General features: G+C 45.7%; 1 protein-coding gene across 1 annotated transcript; it reads left to right on the top strand.

The window, feature by feature from the left end:
- Positions 1–4,593: 4,593 nt before the first annotated feature.
- On the top strand, positions 4,594–21,262 carry mn1b (meningioma 1b). The gene is made up of 2 exons (XM_076730819.1): positions 4,594–8,277; positions 19,643–21,262. The coding sequence occupies exons 1-2, from the start codon at positions 4,740–4,742 to the stop codon at positions 19,864–19,866; spliced, it is 3,762 nt and encodes a 1,253-aa protein (XP_076586934.1). The 5' UTR covers positions 4,594–4,739; the 3' UTR covers positions 19,867–21,262.
- Positions 21,263–21,928: the final 666 nt, after the last annotated feature.

Here is a 21,928-nt window from a genome sequence, read left to right on the forward strand (position 1 = left end):
TCGGTCCACCCCGACCATGTTTGTGTACAGTATGCGACCTTCCCCCGGGGCCGGGTCTGCTCAGGGGCTGCAGGTTTTCTTGGAGAGGAAAGTTATTTTTGGCTCGCACCGGTTGGCAGTGATGTCACGAGTGCTTCCTCATCGTCCGGGCTCGGGTCAAGCGTCGCCCCAGAGATTCTCCTGAGTTTTCCTGTTGTTCTGGGAGAGGTGGAAGAGGTGTGGAGCCAACCGATGTGGAGAGATGGGCGGGGTGGGGGGGGTTCTCTGTCGCATCCCTCCCCTTAATACAATGGTGCTTCTCTGGATGACAGATGCTACTTAACCCACCCTGACCCAGGGAGTTGTGATGGCTCAGCTGAGTGACAGGCCCATAGAGGACGCACTGAGGCTCCGAACTGCACAGGACGCCGTCCCCCCCAACAAGGGAAGGAACTGTCTCTTTGGGAAACCCCCACGGTAATATATGTCCATCTGAGGAAAAGCTTAACACTATGAATTAAGGGTAGAGAGGGGCAGCCACTTCTGCTATCTTGTCCAATTGAGTAAAATATTAAGACAAATTGAGCACTAAATCACTGCAGAGAAGAGCGGTATTGTGACAATTCTTAAAAGCCCGTAGACTGTCCATTGTCATGAAGTCGCCTCGGCAGCAGCTCTGAGCTGCATTTATCATCACTGGGGACTTGGAGGGGAAAGAGACCATGCCGTCGGTTTGTCATACTTAACTTGTCTGTCTCCATCTGAGAAGGCTGCAGACAGAGCTAGTAGGAACTGTATCACTGGGGTGTTAGTATTACAGTCAGATAGAACGATATCTTGATTTTTTTTTCTCCCCCCCTGCTGTTGCAGCTGCAGAATACTTGTTTCCAGTGTTGTAAATGGGGTTTTGTGATTCTCCGGGCTTTTATCAGTTGAGAAATGAACATGAATCCTGTTTTTTTTTTTTTTTTGCACAGAGCTGTGATGGCAGCCACTGCAAGAACAGTTTGATATGCACACACTTTGTGTTTGTCTGGGTAAAAGTCAAATGAGGCGACATCCAGCTGCCTCTCAGATGTGAAGGCAGTCCTCTTGCAATGCGATACAGAGAAGAAAAACAAGTGTTTATCAGCACAGCACCTCCAGAGCATCTCAACATGCTTCTCCTTCCTGCACTACAAGACGGGTACGTTACACCTCCCCTCCTTCAATACACAGCCGCCATCTATTCCTGCCTCCTTGCTTTGACCTCTCTCTGCATATCCACACCCCCAAAAATTCCAAAAATACACACACACTCCTTCCCAGTACCTTTCAGTGCCTTGTCCTGACCTGTCTGCAGCCTCAGTCCTCACATCCAGCCTTCTCTCAGCATATAGCCTGCTTATCTGACTCGTGTATTGCATCTGATTTTTAAATCTAAGACATTTGTTCTGAAATATCACACAGAGACATTATATTCTTTCAGCTAGGGTTGTTTCAGAAGAAAATTACACATGCTGACCTGAGTTTTTAATCATTTTTGGACTGGACTGCTTGGCTTTCACTAAATTCTTAGGGTTCCCTTAAAATAACAGAACTCAGCTGGACTGGAGAGACTTAAAAAAAAGCTTTTTTTTTTTTTTTTTTATCAGATTTCAAAGTAAAACACTGCACTCCTTCAAAACATGAGAAATAACAGATTCCACAGTGATCATGGATCTTTATGCTCTTATTCAAATATTTTATATGATTTCACATGATTTATAAAGCAAATATGTCATATTTGCTTGCCATAGATTCATATTTAAACCTAAAAACTGCATTTACAGTAGACACCAGTTTAAATGCGCTCGCCTCATTATATCTATAATTGTTTTTTGGATGCTTTAGCATGAAAGTGAGCAATTATCCTGCCCTCTCTCTGGCGCCAGCCGCTAGGTGGCACTGTGTCCGTTTGGTAAAAGTCCTCGGTTCCCCCCAAAGGTGCAGAGCTGCCTGACACCAAATTCTCCAAATGCCCACTGTACACATAGTCTAAAAGGATAATATGGTGCTTTCCTCTCACCAAAGAAAATATCCGTGATGGAGTTGAAATACATTTTGTTCAGCGTTCCCACTTGTCTCCTTTATTTGAAATAATTACAGCATTATTTTATCTTAAGGGGGGGAGGCTCCCCCCATGTGCACACATGCACTTCAGATATTTTACAATGCAGCTTTGTTTATGTTAAGAGAAATCTGAAAATGAAATGAACATTCACCAGAACAACATCCAAAGAATCCCCAAAACTTCACCAGTGACTCAATAAATCTCTTAAAGACAAACAGATGAATGAGCCACAGACATTAATGCACATCCTAAATTACATAACAGAGAATAAAACATTTGACACGCCTGTGCAAAACAATTACAATATTTAAGACAGTGGGTTATTTGTCTTATTAAAATGTAATTAGGGCCACACACATTATTCAGGCTGACTTTCTTGTCTTGGGACTTTTGTCTCACATGAACATGAAGATTTATTTGCAATGATTTCACGTCTTATCTTCGCTTATTGCCCGACTTCACCTTCCACAGATAACCTCGTCTATTGCAGACCTCCAGCTAATTAACCTGTGAGATAAATCACATTAATTCGGTCTTGTATGTTACAGACTATCATACTCAGAGAATGCTATTGATTATCGGAACCGAAGCCCAATATCACCCACATGATTCAGCTCAGAGGGTCTTTTAAGGAGGATTTTTTGAAGCCTTTGGGACAGATTCACACACGGCTGAGGCGAGTTTGGTTTGTCTCAGGGCTGAGAGGGAGTCACTTTATAATATTAGCCGAATTCATACCTTTATCCCAACACTAATGTCAGCTCAGACACTCAGGCGACATTTCTGAGAGTTCATCATTTCTCCGCCAGCACCTGCTATAAATCAATCTGAGGCCAGTGTTGCATTATTTCATTGTTCAACACAGATTTTCAGTCAGATTTTGCCTTCACGTGAGATCATATTTAACATCCAGCTTGTGACCTCAGTATTAGTGACTGATGCCGACTCATCTGAACTGATTGTGTGTAAGTTAGTGAACAACTGGCTGCGCGTGTAGTCGCGCAAAAGCAGCTTGTTACTGGTGCAGCCATCAAATGATCACTTATTGCCTTGTATGTTGTTGAAAACATGTTGCAGTGGAGATGATACAGGTCCTCTGAGGCGCTGGTCACTGCGTCCATCAACGCAAGAGCTCAAACTGCTTTGTTCATAGGTGAAGAGGTCTGAGGCAGCATGCAGAGGAGCAGTGTGCAGATGTCCACTTCCAGCACTGTTACTGCGGCGCACAGAGTTGCAGCTGTGTTTCCTCACCTCAGCTGTTGTAGACTACAGTTCTGTGATATAATGAACAAAGAAAGATGATTGGATTCCTTTGGGAAACCCATTATTATCCGCGAGACTGCTTCCAGTCCAAACCAGCGGATGCTTTTAACGTGAAAACGCTGCGCTCGATGTTCTGGTCAAAACATCACATTTTAAGTGAAAGCCATTTCTAAGATGTGATTTACACACAGGCGTTTACAATCTCATTGACTCCGTGGGCCACCTTAAAAGTATTTGTCCCGCCCCCCGAAGCTGCCTTTGCTCGTTCTGATTGGCTGAGACCTCATGGTTGGAAGCGGCTGTAGAAATGCAAAACTTGTTGCTGGTTCCTCCGGACGCGTTGATCTCACACAGCGCCAAGCGGCAGAGCGGAGTGTGAGTGTATCTGTGAATCGCTCCCCAGCGCGCTCAGACCACACCAGACAACCTCGGTAAACGGAGGGACGCACGCCTCAGGAACGAAACGCATCGAAAGGACTTAAGGCAAGGCGCTTCTCTGCAAGGCGCATGACCGGCAGCGGGTGGAGGATGCTGTCAAGCCGCTCCGTAGTTGTGGAGTGCGGCTAGTGCACGCCGCGCTGCTCCGGGTTCGGGTCGCGCAAACGGACGCTCCGGTTCTCTTGTGCCTGGGTTGGAGATCCGTGTTTGTGGACTTTCCATCACACTGGACTTTTGGCTACATGCCGGCTCAGCAGTTGGCGAGATTTTGAATGACATCGGTGGGCAGTATTTATTCAAAGAGAGGTTTTTTCCCTCAAAGCCGCAGAGGCAGTTTTAACTAGACGGCTCCAATTGGACTTTTTGCTTGTTTCCAGTATGGGACCTTATACAAAAAGTCGCTCTGGGACATTTGACATTGGACTGGAATAATGAATTAGCTGACAGAAATTGCCATATTCCCTGTTCGATCGCTCCAGTTCCAGTGCGCTCTCCTTTTAGTTTGCGAGATGTTTTTGTGTCATGTTCGCCCTGAAGAAATGCGCACGGAAAAACTTTGGATTATTATAGGTCATTCGTGCAGCAAGTTAAATAGCAGTGTCTTATATTTGTTTGCTTAGTCAAAGACAAAAAGAAGAGCAGTCGAGCGCGCTCATAAATCCGGGAACAGGGACACAGTTGAAGTGCGTATTTGGACACTGTCTGTCCCCTCTCTCCTCCGCGTCCTTGTAGAAGTTGAAAAACAAAAACAATTGATCCGCAGCAATGAGAACTTATTTGGTGAGTTTTACCATTTAAAGTAGATAAAGCAGTTTGCTCAGTATTGTGATACAAACGTTTGAATATTTTTTGTATATCTTTTTTTCTTTTTTCTTTTTTCTTTTTGCTTCTGGGGACACACGGAAAAACAGACAGTGTGCCGATGTCTGGCGAACTGGCCGTCATGTGGGATTGATTGCAGGGGAGTATGTTTGGGCTGGAGCAGTTTGGTTCTCAGATTAATAGCAGAAACCCTGGCCAGTCAGAGAGAAACATAAACCAACCGAGACTGAACATGGGCTCCCATTATAAAAGCCCAGGTTTTCACGCTGGAGGCCCGCCGGGAGCCGTGGAACCCGGCATGGGCCCTCTGAGTGAGCCGCAAATGCTCGGGCTCAACATGAACATGAACGGTGAGCAGTACGGGGGCTTTCACCCGCGGGGCCACTCGGACATGCATGCAGGCGGCGGACTTCAGCAGCAGCAGCAGCAGCAGCAGCAAGGACCCATGCATGGATTTTTTAACAACCAGCAACCTCACCAAGGACATCCTCACGGCCATCAACCTCACCCCCACCAACCTCACCCTCATTTCAGTGGGAATTTTGGAGGCCCAGAGCCAGGGTCATCATGCCTGCACGGTGGCAGGCTAATGGGCTACAACAACAATGGCATGGGACCACAGCAGGGCTTTGGAGAAGGATTTGATCCTCTTGCTGAGGGACAGGCAGGGGATGGCTTTCCCCAGCAGCAGCAGCAACAGCAGCGGCCTGGTAACATGCCTGACTTTCAACATCACGGGCCTCCCAGTGGCAGCCATGCTGTCCCTGCCCCCTGTCTACCCCTGGACCAGTCACCTAACAGAGCAGCATCCTTCCATGGTCTCCCTTCCTCCTCATCCTCCTCCTCTGAGTCTCACGGCCTGGAGCCTCGACGGCTGCCCAACCAGGGAGCTGTAGAGGGATTAGAGTATAACTTCCCAAGTGAGCCTCCATCTGGACATTTTGATGTACATGTATTTTCCCCATCAGAGTCAGAATCTCAGTTACCCCATTTTGGGCCAGGAAGGCCAGTTCCCAGTGGTAATTTCCCAGGGAACCCTGGCATGCCACGGACACCAGGTATGCAGGGCATGTCTAAGGGACACCAGCCGCCACCACAGCCCCAGCAGCCTCAGCATGGAGTGTTTTTTGAACGTTTTGGAAATGGCCGGAAGGTGCCCGTGGGAATGGAGCCGGGGGTCAATGCAAGACATCCTCTCATGCAGCAACAACAACAGGCTGGCTTGATAGCCAGACAGAACTCATGCCCCCCTGGCCTCCCCAGACCCCCTCAGGCTGAGCCTGGCTCTACTAACCCTAACATTCTGGACGGAGGGGTCATGATGCCTGGCCAACACAACCAGTTTGAATATCCCATTCACAGACTGGAAAATAGGGGTCTGCACCCCTATGGGGACCCCATGTTTAATATGCAACAGCCAGCTCCTCCTCCCTCCCAACAGCCCCCGAATCAGAGGCTGCAACACTTTGACTCTCCTTACATGAACATGGCAAAAAGGCCTAGATTTGACTTTCCAAATGCACATGGTGGTGAAGGCTGGTGTGGTGGTATGGATAACCACCTCTCTCCCACTGCCTATCCAGGCCTGCCTGGAGAGTTCACCCCACCTGTGAGTGAAGGTTTCCCACCGGGTCCCCTGCAGCATCCAGGGCCTGAACAGCAGTCTCTGCAGCAGCGCCAGAATGCAGCCATGATGATAAAACAGATGGCCTCCCGCAACCAGCAGCAAAGGATGAGGCAGCCCAGTCTGCAGCAGCTGGGTCACCACGGCGATGTACCTCCTGGCCCGATGGCTCACGGAGGCCCGGTTGGGAGCATGCCTCAGCCCAACTTTGACAGGGAGAATGGTGGCAGGATGCCCAACATTGATGGACAAAATCCTCATGTAACTCAGGAGAACTCCTGGTTCCAAGGGTCCCACCCACCAGGGGAGATGATGTCACGACGTATGGGTGGAGCGGGCAATGAATCAGGGCCCCATGATATGGGGCTACAGCAGAACGGGGCTGGGATGATGTTTAGGCCAGGCATGGGCATGCAGGAGCCCATGAGAATACCAGGAGACGGGCATGTGCAGGCTCTCCATTCCCCGGGAATGCACTCACAATTCAGCGGTAACATGGGCAACCTCTCACAAATGCAGTCTCCAGGAGCAGGAACAGGGCATCCGAATGCACCAGCAGAGAGGCGGCCAGCTGACTTCCCTGCACCTCCAATGGGAGCACAGCCAACATTTCCCTATGGGGGGGCTAACCGTCAGGGGCCAGCCCACAGTGCTCCCCAGGGGGTGAGCACCTCACCAGGGACCTACCCTCCTCAGCCTGAGTTCCCCTCAGGCCAGCGGTCGTCTGTTAGTAAGCTTGGAGCTCTGTCCCTCGGGAACTTCAGCAAAACCAGTGCTAAAGACAGTGTTTTCGGCCAGAGCTGCCTGGCGGCCCTTTCCACGGCCTGCCAGAACATGATCGCTAGCCTAGGGGCCCCCAATCTGAACGTAACATTCAACAAGAAGAACCAAAATGAGGGCAAGCGAAAACTGAGTCAGACAGAGCAGGACATTAATAGCAGCACATCTAATGGGACTGGCAGTGCTGGTCCTGAATATTTTCAGAGCAGCACTTCCCAGAACAGCCAGATGCCTGGCACCGGGAATAGCAACTCTAAGCCTGCAAGTCAAAGCCAGACGGTGCAGGGGGAAGCCAGTGCCCTCTCCCCAAATTACAACATGGACGCTACCCCGTGCAGTGAGGGGAAGGCAACAACAGGGAGTGGGAGAGGGAGAGGGAGGAGAAAAAGAGACAGTGGACATGTGAGCCCTGGAATTTTTTTTTCCTCTGACAATGGTAACCCTGTTGTAAGTCCAGGCCAGCAGACCCCCTCGGCTGGCGTTGGGGAGAGGGGTGGGGGTACGCCCCATGAGAAACACCTCCAATCACCCTCTTGGGGAAAAGGAGGTGACCTAATGTTGGGGGACCAGGCCGACCTGATGTCTTCTTTGGACAGTGGCATTCAAAGTGTCGCCAAGTCTGACAGTAGCTCACCACGAGTGGACTTTCCTGACGATGTCAGCACCCACTATGGCAACGAGGATGAGGTGTCCTCCAGCTCAGATGCAGGAGGGGCCTCGGCCACAAAGCCTAACCGCAGCCCTATGATCACCGGCTCACCCAAAATGCAGAGGAGTGACCATGGGCTGATAAATGGACAGAAGCCCCTTGGCATGGGCATTAACAATCATACTACCTCGACACCAGACAGCTATGGACTGAATGCTGGTGGGGGCACAGGGGCCAGTGGGGTGAGCCACCCGGGCACCCCTGGGGTGGAGCAGGTACGCACGCCGTCCAGCACCTCTGGCCAGGAAGAAATCCATCCTCTGGAGATTCTGCAGGCCCAGATCCAGCTACAGCGGCAGCAGTTCAGTATCTCTGAGGACCAGCCCCTGGCCATGAAGAATGGCAAAAAGAATGGTGACTGTCCCTCACAGAACGGAGACAATGAGCTGGCAAGCTGCAGCCCGGATGCTGGGAAGGGCTCAATGGGCACTATTGACCTTGACACCCTCATGGCAGAGCAGCACGCCACCTGGTACGTGCCGAGTGACAAGGCCATGATGGACGGGTCAGAGGATGACAAGGCCATGGGACCATGGGAAAAAAATAAGAGCCAAAACAACAGTAAAGAAGGTAAATGAATCATCTTAACTCCTTTGGTTATATTTTACCCACTTTCTCTTCTCTCTTTCTCTCACCCACTGTGTCACTTTCACACATCTAACACTAACTGATCAGTTTTTGCTCACAGTATCAGTATATTTCCTTCCTTAAAATGCTATTTATTTGATCTGAAATGCAGTGTAACATCACATATATTATGGGTAAAATGCTGTGGTGACGCTGGTAATAGAGGACCTTTTGTCCATATTGTGCGGCCAGAAAGCAGCCGTCTCTGTTTAACTAGAGTCTTTGAATTTTAGAGGTTCAGCCATGGAGATAATAAATTTAATGGTCGCGCCATTCAAGTCCTTACAAAGAAAAAAAAAGACGATTTATGTGGTATTTTTCTTGTTAAATTGGGTCTGTACTAAAGAATGTAGAAAGTGATTATCAGAATGGAGCAGTTTTAAATGGCAGCTGACTGCACAAAGTAAACCTTGTACCTTTTCTGCAATGTATTTTTACACGCTTCTTCATTGTAGAGGCACTTCAAAAGAGCAGCTCAAGAAAAGTAAACATTTCCTGTGGTTCTTTATCTCGGTTTTCAGGGTGAACAACTACATTGAGAAGATTAATAGCTTTTTGAGGATATGCGTTTGCGCAGCGGGGTTTCCCTTGCCTGGTTACGTGTTTGTTTTTGTTATTACCATGGGATAATACAGAGCTGCTCAAAGTGGATTGATTTTAGATTGACAGGACAGGATTTCAGGGGTTAGATATCATGGTGAATTTAATACAGCCATTTAGTTTGCATTTTATTTTGAAATGGTTAATTTAGAAATCCCTGTGCCAGCTAGAATTTAGTTTAAAATTGTTAAATAATTTGTTATTCGCCTGTTTGTTTTTGTTACTTTAAAATGAATTATTATTATTATTATTATTATTATTATTATTATTATTATTATTAATATTAATATTATTATTATTTCATACCCCAGTTAGTGTAGAATATTTTTGGAAGTAGTTTTATCTTTTCCAATGAAAAGTTTCTCAAGGAAATCGGAAAATCTTCTGGCCTAAAGGCACAGAAACAGTTTTTCAGCGAGACAGAGATATTACAGTGTGCAGATGTATGTTCACGGTTTCCAGATAATTTTATCTTCATGTTTTTATGGTGGCTCTAAATCAAAATGCAGATAACTATCCCTCATAATTACTGTTACCTTATTCAGCTGTTTCCTGTTCTCCGAATTCTTCTTCCTATAATTTAATAATGATATTAAATTGTAATAATAATAATAATAATAATAATAATAATAATGAATGTTGGTTTTATTTAAATTATAGTTACTTAATTCTGATTAGGTTGTTTTATTAATATTATTGTTTGTACTTTAATCGTGAAAGAAATCAAATTGTCTGTATTAATATGCAGTATAACTGAAAATTGGGCAAGTTGTATGTAAAGGAATATCTTGGTTCTATTTATTTATCAATGTATTTATTGTGTACGTTTATTCTCCTTTATTATAATAATAATAATTATTATTATTATTGTAATTACGTTGGCTCGTTCAAAAATATTTTTAGTGGATAAAGATGGTTGCCATATCAAAAAGTGTAATCACCGTCAGGGTGAAGCCACGGAGGGCCTGTGGATGTATGGGTGTAGAAAAATGTGGATGGAGAGTATTTGTGGGGAGCGCCGAGCGCGTCTGCAGCGCCTCTTTGTTCTGATCGGTGCGGGTGCAGAGAGGCGCGGGGGCGCGCATCGCGCGGAGTCTGGAGTCCAGGCGCATTGTTTATATGCGGCTGAGCGCAGGCTGTCGGGTGGTAACGCTAATGGCATTACTTCGAAGGAGCACTGCAACTTACCATTCGGACTGATGCAGCGGGCTAACATCACGACTCACCACAGTTATAAATCAGCAGCGAAATAACAAGCAGAGAGCAAATTAATTTGAGGCACAATGATCAAAACTAGCAGATTTCAGCTCGTCCTGCTATTTGTTTTCCTCGTAATTAACGTTTCTCTCCGCTGGTCCTCAGTTGAATTAGTGAACAAATGACAAGTTCATTGAACATTGTGGCTTTCTGTTCCCATTATTTCTTCGCATGAACATTTAGACAAAGGAGGGAACTGAGTTCTACTAATTTATTAAAAAAAAAAGAAAAAGAAAAAGAAACAACAACAGCATCACTTTTGATATATTGATTAATGAGTTTTCTTCTGAGCTGGAAACCTGTCACTGATCAGAGGTCAGCCACTCTCACCCTGTTGCTCTCACTGTTTTAATTTTCAATGGGCTGATGGCACATTTAACATTATAAATTCAGTAGGTATTTAAAAGCAGAATCCTCCAGCCTCCTCTGCTCTCCTCTGCTCTGCTCTCCTCTGCTCTGCTCTCCTCCTCTCCTCTCCTCCTCTGCTCTCCTCTGCTCTCCTCTCCTCTCCTCTTTCAGCCCTCCCTGCATGGACACGAGGCATGCAGCTCTGGAGCGATCGATAGCTAGTTAGCACAAATCACAGCTCCTGACAGTTTCTCATTTGAGTGCTTCAGACAGCAAAGATGAAGAAAAGGGTGGAGGTGTATTTGGGAGGGGAGGGGGATTTTGAGATTGAATCTGATGCTCAGGCTACACAGAAGGGAGCAAAATAACATAATAATTTAAGATAAGTCATAGCCCACAGTGTAGATCCATAAGAGCCAACATCCCACAGGCTTTTCACACTGCAAAAAATATCCACCTGGAGCAGTCAGTCCACTCCTCAGTCTATGATCAAAATTCTGCCATAATGTCAGTGACACTGGTTTGAAATAAATCAGGCCAGTTCATTAGTCCATTACCACGAAGTAAATGTGACTTGGTCAAGAAAATCCTAAAAGGATGATCACTTTCATCAGGATGAAATTAATTTATGTATTTCCACTGACAGTGGAAAGAGTTTTTTTTCCCCACTTATAACATTTTAATCTTCAGCACAAGACGACATAACTTTTTTGCAGTGTAAATATTCTGAACAGATATATTCAAGTCTGAAAAACAGCCTGAGAAATTTCTAAGTTTGCTAATGTGATATGTTTTTTTTCTATCTGTCCATTTAAAAAAAAACTCCTTTTTTGTCATCATCGCTTCATTTCCATAAATATGCCTTATTTTGCTCTCAGGAGTTTTGTTGAATTATGCATAGATTGCACTCAATTAGCATTCTATCAGGTTATTAAGTTCAATAATGTCAAACAGTAAATAACTGTTTGATTTACGCACAAATGCCTTATTTTAAAAACCTAATAAAAATGACAGTGTAATTGAAAATGCCTTTAAATTTCATCCCTCGCAATTATAAGCAGAACTTTGAGTGATTTCTTATTTATGTTTGTTAAAAAGTTGTGAGTTTAGTTGTCAGTCGTTCAGCTTTACCCAGATATGGGTAAATATGGGATCATCAGTTTAGGATTTGGCCTTGAGAGCTCTGAGTTAGTGTTTTTTCAGAAGTTAACTTTAACGTCTTGAGAATTTAAACAGGTGAATTATGATGTTGTGTGTGCTTTGCTGATGCAGAGAGTTTGCTTCAGATGAGTTGACTGCAGTGAAAGCAAAGAGCTGGGGGTCAAGGGTTGGTTTGGTTGCATAAGGTGAGCGTTCCCATCGCTCAGTGCAGCTTCACTGAGTGAGTGTGTGAAGCTGTTTGAGACTTCAGAGGCGCTCCGGATCATTTTGTTGCCAGGTGTGTTTGTATTAGCGCGCTGAGCGAGGGAGAATCAGCGGCCTCACATGTTGTCATGATTCGAAGAGGACACGGTGCAGCAGCTCCACTTATTCCTTTGCTAACTTCCTCTGAACGTTTCAATGTGCAGACGAGCAGCCAATAAAAGTTCAGCTGCACTTATTTGTAGAGGAGTTGTGCTCTCAGGGCTGATGGCTGTTCACCCAGCTCACCCTCTCTGTGGTCCCTGTGGGCCTGTTTAAAGGGATGGTGCTGCAGTAATGGCCCCCTTTGGACCCCATATTTGGCCTCCTCTCTCCTTGTGACAGCGCAGAACTCAAGTTTTTCACTAAGGCACAGTCATACCTGCCGCTGGAAGCTCGCGGCCTGCAGATTCTTGTGCGCTACACGGCATCTTATGCTCCCATGGAGGCAAGGAATGGAGGTGTACATAAGCAGCTTTCCTTGTATGGTGTCAGTTAACATTATTTCCCCTTTTTTTTTTTTTGCAAAGAAAAAAAAAAGTATTTTACGCTCTTCCTCTTCCCTTGTCCTCTGTGTATCTTAGCCAGAAGCTGGCCGTTTATTTGAGAACTCGTGCATAGTCTTGATAACAGGCAACCAGCAGGCAAAGGAAGTGATTCAGTTATTTTTATTTTTACTTTTCACTGTTTTTTCCACACACACTTTTTTTTTTTTTTTGTTATCAGCGCAGTTAAAACACTTCACAGTTGACCCTGTGGAATAGCTTCACTCCTCACTCTCAGTAATCAGCCCATAAACAGCTCTAATAATGATCAAATCTCTTTCACTCTGACTTTGACAGGTTTGAAAAGAGGGAACTTGCATCTTATCACACCTACTAGAAAGCACTTAAATCCACAGAAAGAGCCGTATTGATATTTCACCACGGAGAACAATCCTGTGAGACTGCCTGCCTTTGACATTTCAGTACGACAACAACCCCACAAATCACACCAGTAATTTCTATTTCCTTTTTCTAAAAAAAGAAGACGGTGATTGGCATGTGCTTGAATGTGGAAAAAAACAGCTCGGGGCAGTCTATGTTCTTTACCTGTCATTACAAGGTGTTTCATATTGACTTCATCAACAACACACATCCAAGCCTCCTGCACGCTCCTGTACTGCAGTAATGATAATCATTATGATAATCATAGCAATTAGCCTTGGTAATATTGTTTCTAAAAGTCACAATTCATCCTCAGGCAACCTCTGGAAGTTGACTTGGTTATTGACAGGTCCATCAGGGCTGCAAGAAGCAGCCAGCTCATGTCTGTAGTGCTGATTTCTGCACCATAAATACATGACTGTAATGACAGAGCAGCGTGTTAGAAACAGACATCCTCATGGACAAAATCATCCCTGATGTGGACAAAGACATTAGCGCTTATCGTCTTGTACTTTTGGGCTATTTTTCCTTGTGATTGCATCTGCTTGTGCGCGTGTGTGTGAGCGCGCCCTGGCGTGCGAGCGTGTGACGAAGGGCAGGTTTGTAGAAACTGCAACTTGATAGTGTGGAATTGTCAGCTGTAGACATAAAGTTTGATTTATTTAGACTTGGTGTCGGGCTCACGGCTTCAGCCCCCCCATCTCAGGTGTCTCGCTTGGTGGAACACGCTCTCTTAATTCTAATGTGATGAAAATGTTTAAGAGTATTTACTTGACTTGTAATTAGCGCAGGACTGAAACACACCTAGCATGCACGGGAAGTGTGTGATATTTAATGCTGCGTTTGTGAGCGTGCGTGCAATTGTGTTTGTTTATGTGCTGCGTGTGCGTGCGTGCGTGCGTGCGTGCACGTATGCGTGTCTGCGTTCCTGGGCTTTTGCAAGACACTGAGCACCAGTGACAGTCAAAGGAAGCCTGTTAAAGAAGCGTGCTTGTGGCTGATGAAGAGAGAAAAAGATGAACAAAGGTGTCAGGTCTTTTGCTTTGCTGGATTTTCAACTCTTCAAAATAGCAGCTCATCCGGTGTTTTGTTTTCCCCGGGGAAGGGTGTTAGAATAAAATAAAACTTGTCTCAGCATGTGGTAAATGTTCTCCTTGGATGCAGCAGGGAATGGAAAGCTGAATTTATCTGGCGAGATGCACAGAATGAGGAGTTTGAAACCTTCGATCGGCCGTATGTGACATGCCTCCAAATGTCCACTGTGTTTTTCAATGAGTGCCAGGCTGAAAGAAGAAGAAAGGCATCAGTTTGATAAGAAGCTCCTGAAAAGTGTCCTGGGTTCATATGTTGCCTGGGATACAGGTACGGGTTTTAAAAGGTGTGTGTGTGTGTGTGTGTGTGTGTTTTCAGCCTCTCAGAGGTGTAGATGTTGTCACGCTGCCAGCAGCGGTTATGTTATTAGCCACACAGGTACTCGTCAGGCGCCTTTAATTTGTATTGAGGAATTGACAAATGAGTTATGACATTGCAGCAGTTTCTCCTGGGAGACAGAAGTAGAGACTGATGGAGTGAAAGAGAAAGTAAGAGAGATAGAGAGATGTTTTTTTTTTTTTTCAGGGAACATCTGTACTTTCGTTCATGAGGCGAGTGGCTGGATAATAGCTACCATTTGCATTTATGGAAGAGAAAATAATTCAATTCAGCGTCAAACATTTTTTTTCCATCACTTTCACGCTCCATGACTATTGTTCATTTTCGTCTGTATGTTGGAGTTTTAAGAGCATGTTTATCTATTTAATATGTCCTCCATAATAATGTAACGACAGCAAAAGACCGAACAGACTATTTTAAATTTGACCCGTTTAATTACACAGATTAAAATCATCTGCCATCTGAGAACGACCATGCTTTGCGTTTTTTTTTTTTTTTTTTTTTGAAATTACTGCAATGGAATTCAGACATTTCTATTCAAAGTAAAAGTCTCAGTCATGCAGCTGCTTCTAGTCTCAAAATTCATCTGTGTTTTCATGTGTGGCTGACCTTTTTCCAAAAAAGGTGAAAACACAGAAAACAAGGCGTGCAGCGCTGTGCTGAAACAAAATAGAGACAGCGAAGTAGATCAATATGTCACTGACTTGGATGACATGCTGGACAGGTCCTGGACATGCTTGTGAGTTATGAAGGAGGCACTAAATCACTTCCCATGTTCTGATTTGTGTCTGGTTTCCTAAGCACTTCTTGTGGCCAGAGGGGGAGGTGTGTGTGTGTGTGTGTGTGTGTGTGTGTGTGTGTGTGTGTGTGTGTGTGTGTGTGTGTGTGTGTGTGTGAGTGAGTGTGTGTGCGTGGGGGTATGCATTTGAGGGGATGGGAATGGGTGTGTTGCTGGAGAGGAGGTAACGAATGCTGGGGGCAACGCCTGCCTGGGCACGTTTTTTTTTTTTTTTTTTTTTCCCTTTATTTTGCAGGCCGGAGAACAGAGAGGAAATTCAAACCAAAATAACCCCTGTGCCCTTGCCTGAGAAATGTGCCCCCCGCTCCCTCCAGATATCCTCCCTGCTCTGAGGGAAAGGTCACACTAAGACAGTTGGGTGGACTTTGGGGTGGAGGGGTTGCAGGAAGCCTCTCAAGCCCCCTGCCCACCTTTGGGAAGGGGATACTTTTGACAATACTTCTGTTAGCCCCTATATATGCACATCATGAAGGCGTTCCTGAACATAGCTGCATATGAGGGATTTTATTTGGTTTCCTGGGCGTCTTAATTATTCGGAGCGACCTGCGTCTCCTGTCTCAAACAGAGATGAGACAACCTCAAGTTGTCACATTTTAGCCGGCTTGAAAACAAGACTTTTTTTTTTGTAGATCTCCTGGTGAAAATCAGACCTTTTCTCGCCCTTTTTTTTTTTTTTTCCAACTCCAACTTTTTCTCTGCGGGTTGTGATGGCTGTTTTGTGCTGACAAAGACAGAATCCTCACACAAGGCCGTAGCGGTAGTTGTTATGCTAAAGGAATCTGACCTGATGTCACACACTGTCATAGGAGCGCAGGCCTTTGGGTGTTTTTGTCAGCGAGCGGAGCCTTCTGATTGGGCTGGTTTGTGTTCAGAGAGGATGGGGTCGCGGCCTCGGGAGCACGAGGTTAAAGGTGAAGTGTCGTCATGGAAGTATAGACCTTGGGATAGAAAGGGCAGAGGCCTGCCGCATGGGATTCTGGGGCCTGGGAAATCAATGTGACGGCTCTGAGGAACTTGCACCAAAAAGGAGCTTTGTGGATTCAAACCCTCGCACACACACACTTTCTACTCTTCTTCTGTTATTGAAGAAATGCATTTCATTCAGATTGTATTCTGCCCCACTTATTTTACAAATACTCACAATATCTGCGACAGCCTCAAAGGTTACCGCCATTATTTTTAACTGAGCTGTTGCTTTTTTGCGATTAATTGAAAAAATAATTGTTCCCCTAAACAGTTCTTACCAAATTGCTAGAAAATACAGTCTCCAAGCAGCCATTGTTGACTTCCCTGCGTTGCTTCGAGTGAGCTGAGTGTGTGTGGTGTGACATGTAAACCCGTGTCAGGCCGTCAGCTCCCAGACACATTGGTGTCATCCAGACAACCAGAGCTGTGCGCTGTGCTCCCAGCCTTCATGGCATTCGAAGCTCTACTCATCTCTGTAAATCGTCTCTGGCTGTGTCTGTGAGACGGCTCCAAACCCCCGCTGCTATGTGCGTGTGTGTGTATGTGTGTGTGTGAGAGAGAGAGAGCGCGCATCATCACCAGGCACTAAATAACAAAGTACAGCACTTGGGGCGGGAGATATAGCGATATAAGTGCATCACATTAAATTCCGTATTTACTTAACACATCGCTGTGGTAATCTTTTCTGGCTGTAATGTGGTTAAGGATATTTGGGTGTATTTGTGGCTCAGCGCAGCTGCTTGTGCTGTTACTGTTCCCTTTTTATTAGGTATTTTCCCCCTCGCTTGTTGATGCTAAGCACTTGTTCCCCTCAGATGAATAGGCTATTATTGAGATATTACCGTGGATATGAATTCTACATTAGTCAATGAACAGCCATAACAAGATGGATCTTATTATATAAATATATCTAAAGATTTCCCCGCTCGTAAAATGTCATGGTGATTTGGGATTTAGACTTGTGTGATGTAGAATTTCACACCGCCTTTTCCACTTTTGAACGAACACGCCGCCATGGATAATGCTTACATTTAAGGGTAGTGTCTTGATTTTTCCATAAAAATTACATCCCTTGAATCCCCTCTGGCTACCCTGTAATGCTGGGTGATAATTTAATCCGGTGGTGGTCAAGGGTTTGGCTTATTTTACAAGTAGTGGATTTTGCACACGCCGTTAATTGAAAAGTGAATTGTAAGAAATAGCAATCAGCCCATTCAGAGGGGCCTGCAGGTCCTTAACATGAAGGGATGATAAAGAAAATCACCTGGAAAAAAACCAAACATATTTTTCTTCTTTTGACGGCATTTTTTTAAACTGTGTTTATAGATGAATAAGAATAAATCCTTTTTTGCATGAGCTCATACCTGAACATGAATCCTGGGATTAAGTGATGAACGTGTGTGTTATCATGTTTGTAATTTGAGCGGTGTGTATTTTTTCTCTCTGTGTATTCTCCACTCTTGTCCTTGCATTGAAGCTGAGTGATGCGCCTCGCTGGCTTTGTGTGTGCGTTGCTGAATGCACGTCCATATGCATGCAGCCGTGTGCGTGTGTGTGGAGCAGCAGCTGAGGGCTGGTGTGGGCATGGCGGTGGCGGTGGCGGCGGCAGCGGTTGGCGTGTTGTGTGTTTTTGGCTGTGTGTGTTGTCAGTTTGCTGTGTGTCAGCAGTGAGCCAGGGGAACGCTTGGCTGCCTATTCAGGCCGGTGCGGACCCTGCTGTGCCCAGCTAGCATGAGCTGCTGGCGGGTGCTGGAGGGCACAGCGCTCGGGAAGAGGGAGTGTGAGTGGGTGGAGGGGTGAGGTGGGGTGGAGAGAGGGGGGCTGATCCTGGCAGGGGGTGGGGATCTGCCATGCTGAGGTGTATGACTGGACCCTCTGGCAAATGTTAGATCTTGTCATCGCCACCACCAACACTGCTCTAAATCCTCGTTTCTCTCTTACCCCCCGCACCCTCAGCCCCTACTTACACCACGTCTCTAGTCCTTGGGAGGGAGATGGAGAAATTCATAGGGACCGGCAGTCACAGAGACAACGAAACAGGGAACAACGGGAGGCTTGGCTGCCTGACCTTTTACCAAATCCCCCCACTTTTCCATTCCAGTGGTCGCAGCCCAGACAGGCTGGGGGGCAAGCCTGCCTCACTGCCTGCCTGCCTGCCTGCCTGCCTGCCTCTCTTGGTTGTCCTCGCTGCCTGGTCTGGCGTCCCCTTCCCTGGCCGTGTTTTGTTAACACTGTGTCACTGCCGCCTCAGGGTTTGTGAAAGCAGAGAGGGCCGGGGATGAAAACAGTAAGCAAAACAAGATAAAAAGCGTTTGAGTAGCAGAGAAAGATGAGCTAAAAAAGGGGAAACAGGGTTGTGGGTGATATGGAGGTCTCTTCGCCGCGCTCCTCTTTTCTCTCAGGTGAGCAGCAGACTGACTGGAGTGTTGTGATCTGCAGCCTCTGTGCCGTCGACTGTGTCGTCTATCACAGCCTCTCCCTTCTCTGACACATGTAACTCAGCTTGTCAGGGCTGTTTTCTGCCTGTCTCTACACTCAGACGCCTAGTTGTCCCTGCACCTTAAAGCTCTGTGCCTTTGTGCAGCACACTGATCCGTTCACCATCCGCACGGAGCGAGGCAGTGGTGTGTTTTGTGTGGCGAGGAGATGGGAGAGTCATCGGACTGATTTTAGGGAAGGCTTCATAACATCTTCACACACCCTTTTCTCTGTGCTTTGGGCTTCCTTGGAGGCAAAACCCAAAGCACACGATGCAACACGAGTGTCATAACACGCAGCCCCGCCATTACCTCTCTCCTAGTTGCTGCGTTTCTCTTTCCCCTTCAAAACTTTTCTTCATTTCTGCCCTCTTCTCCCTCAGCATGCTGCAGTCTGTATCTCAGCAGATGAGGTGTGACGCTGCGCTTTTATGTATAGTTTAGCCAAGCACTTCCTGTCCTCGTCAATCTTCCCCTTGACTAATTTTTTTGTTACACGGCACAAAGTGATTTTTCTCCATATGTGAGGCATGCATCTGAGGCGTCAGCATTAACTCTGTGGCACAGCTGATTTCTTTTTTTTAATATGACTTGTAATCAACCTGCATATGGATTTTCCGGACGCTTGGTGCAACCGTTTAATATGAGGCTCCACACCTTGGTGACACAGGGTCGATACTGTGGCACGGTCATTATACCAGTAAATTGGGTCAAACAGGGTTAAAGGCCAGCATTCTCTCTGCCCTTTGACCTTCTGACCGGAGGTCATGCAGGAGCGCTCCAGATCTGCACGGCTGACTGGGAGCAAATGAATGCGTGGATGTTTGTGTGTTTTCGCGTGTGTGCATCAGACATGAGGAGGAGTGTGAGCAGAGGAAGCTTTGCTTACAGCCTCCTTTTCGGGTCATATTGATGGGGGGGTGGAATAGTGTTGAATTAATTTCACAGTGCAGATTTAGAGTGGGATGTGAAAATGACACTGGTTTAATTAAAAGTGTGTATTTTAAATGGTTCATCTGTATCAGAGAATGCCAATTGCTCCAAGTTGTTTTTCATGTTTGCACAGTCGTAATTAACCTTCTCCTCTCTGTGCCTGTCTGCAGAATCAGAGCTGTCCCAGAGTAAGGCTGGAGCCGGGGCCCCAGGAGCCGGAGGAGGAGGAGGAGGAGGCGGGAGCAGCGGAGGGAACCACCTGCAGTGCCTGTCCGTCCACTGCACAGACGAGCTGGGGGACAGCAAGGGCCGAGGGGGGCCCGTCTCGTCCTGGCGCTCTCTCCATTCTGATATCTCCAACCGATTTGGGACGTTCGTGGCGGCACTGACTTGAGCGAAAAGCAGGCGCAGCGGGACGAAGGGAAGAACATCGCAAGTTAAGACGATTTGTCAGAGACAAATAATGATGATGAGGATGATGATGATAAAGTGTCGACGAGGCAACAGCGAGCAGCTCCTGCCTGTTCAGGGACAGAAAGACATTTACACTCATAAATGCAAACATGACCACACTCACTCACTCACTCTCACACACATGTACACACACACAGACACACACACAGACACAGAGAGAGAGAGAGACACACACACACACACACACACACACACACACACAAACACACACAAATACCACCTTTTTTCTGATACATGCAGCCACACTTTAGGACCCCCCCCCTCACACACTGCTGGACAATACAGCGCGGGCTCTACTCAACGACGCCCACATCTGGAAAACCTCAAGTCAATATTTTTTTTTTTGTTTAATTTTCTTTGTTGAAGAAAAATAAAGAAATGTCAAAGGAGGAGAATACAAAACAAGAAGAAGCAGAAGAAGAGAAATTCTGTTGTCATTGGCTTTGATTGTATACCAGTGTTGAGTCTTGTGACGCGAACGTGATCTCATGACTTCTGCTCATTAGCCGGCCTGCTCTCACCTCAGTTATGCTTACAGCTCTAATGTGTACTTTATCCCTCCAATCAAGGCAACTTTACTGTTTGCAGCCTGAAGTTTACCCCAAATTCACAGTCTCCTAATGTCGACAGAAATAGAGATTTTTTTTCCCACCTCGCTCGAATGAAGCCGACTGTTTCATCAGAAGTGGCCTGAACGCTGAGAAGCAGAACTAGAGGAAGATGGGAAAAGGGGTGATTATGCATGAATGTAACTCAACAACTTTTTCCCTCTTTGTCAAAGCAAACTTTAACCTTTATCATTCGCTGCTTTATCATTTAAGATTTGTTGTACTTCTCTGTTCTTTATACTGGTGAGAATATCCTTCCCTCCTCCTCCTTCTTCTCTTCGTCTTCTTCTCTTTCTCTTCTTCTTCTTCTTCTTCTTCTCGTCTTCTTCTCTTCTCTGCTGTCCACCTTATGAGCTCAGCCACTCGTATACAAATCAGCCAATGGGAACTGAAAACAGAGGTCAAGGGATTGTTTAATAAGGGAATTGAGAAAAAAAAGACTATTGGTATTGCACATGTATAATAAGAGAAAATTTGCTGTGTGTTAGGCAATCTTGTAATCTTTAAATAAAGCTTCTGTTGAATTTGAATTTCTGAAACAATAGATGGAGGACTGTGACGGCAATTTACGAACTGATTTTTGTTTTTTTTGTTTTCTTTTTTTAATAATATGTAAAGTGCAGTCGTCTGTTTTCCTGCATATTGTATATATCTGTATATGTTTTATTGAGTAACTAAATAACAATAAATATGACGTTAAAGGTGGAATTTGTGTTTCCTTTGGCAGTTAAAACTCCCCACAGCATTAAATATAAAATAAGTGTATAATTGGGAAGTGCATGCACACACAGCTTCTAAACAAGGGCTATTGTACACAGTCGAACAGTGTGTGTGAAACCTGAGGATCATCGGTGAATTGCAGAGGTGTCTACAGTATATTCCAAGTGACAGATATGACAGGGAAGTTGTGGACTGATGCACAATACCTGACAAGCACGCAGGAAGCTACGCCATATTAAAGCCAGAAGCAGCAACATCAGGAATACTAAAATGTAGCTTCCTGGTGGATTAGGAAGCCAAGACGATTAATTCCATGTACACCTGCTCACAACCTGTGCTGCATTTTATCCACCCATCATTCCTGACATCTTGCTCCAATCCTTCGTACGGCTAATAAATCAGCAATGACAAATAAACAGAGTACCTCCAGAATAAGCGTCGGAATATTAATCCAAGAACGCTGCATGTAACCGAAAGTCCAGATCGTTATCTTTGCAAACATTCTGCAGCAGTTTATTTTTTCCAGTATCAAGACTTCTTTATTTTCCTGTTTTCCTCATCAGCTGTTTTTGGCGATCCTACACCATCTTAGTCTCCCTTCCTCCCCCTGCAGGCACACACACACACGCACACACACACACACACACACACGCA

This window comes from Chaetodon auriga, chromosome 5 (assembly GCF_051107435.1).
Source record: "Chaetodon auriga isolate fChaAug3 chromosome 5, fChaAug3.hap1, whole genome shotgun sequence".
NCBI classification, from domain to species: Eukaryota; Metazoa; Chordata; class Actinopteri; order Chaetodontiformes; family Chaetodontidae; genus Chaetodon; species Chaetodon auriga.

Coding starts and splice junctions, on each gene's coding strand:
- mn1b (XM_076730819.1), top strand. CDS start 4,740: ATGTTTGGGCTGGAGCAGTTTGGTTCTCAGATTAATAGCAGAAACCCT. Junction 8,278..19,642: donor CCAAAACAACAGTAAAGAAG/GTAAATGAATCA, acceptor GCCTGTCTGCAG/AATCAGAGCTGTCCCAGAGT.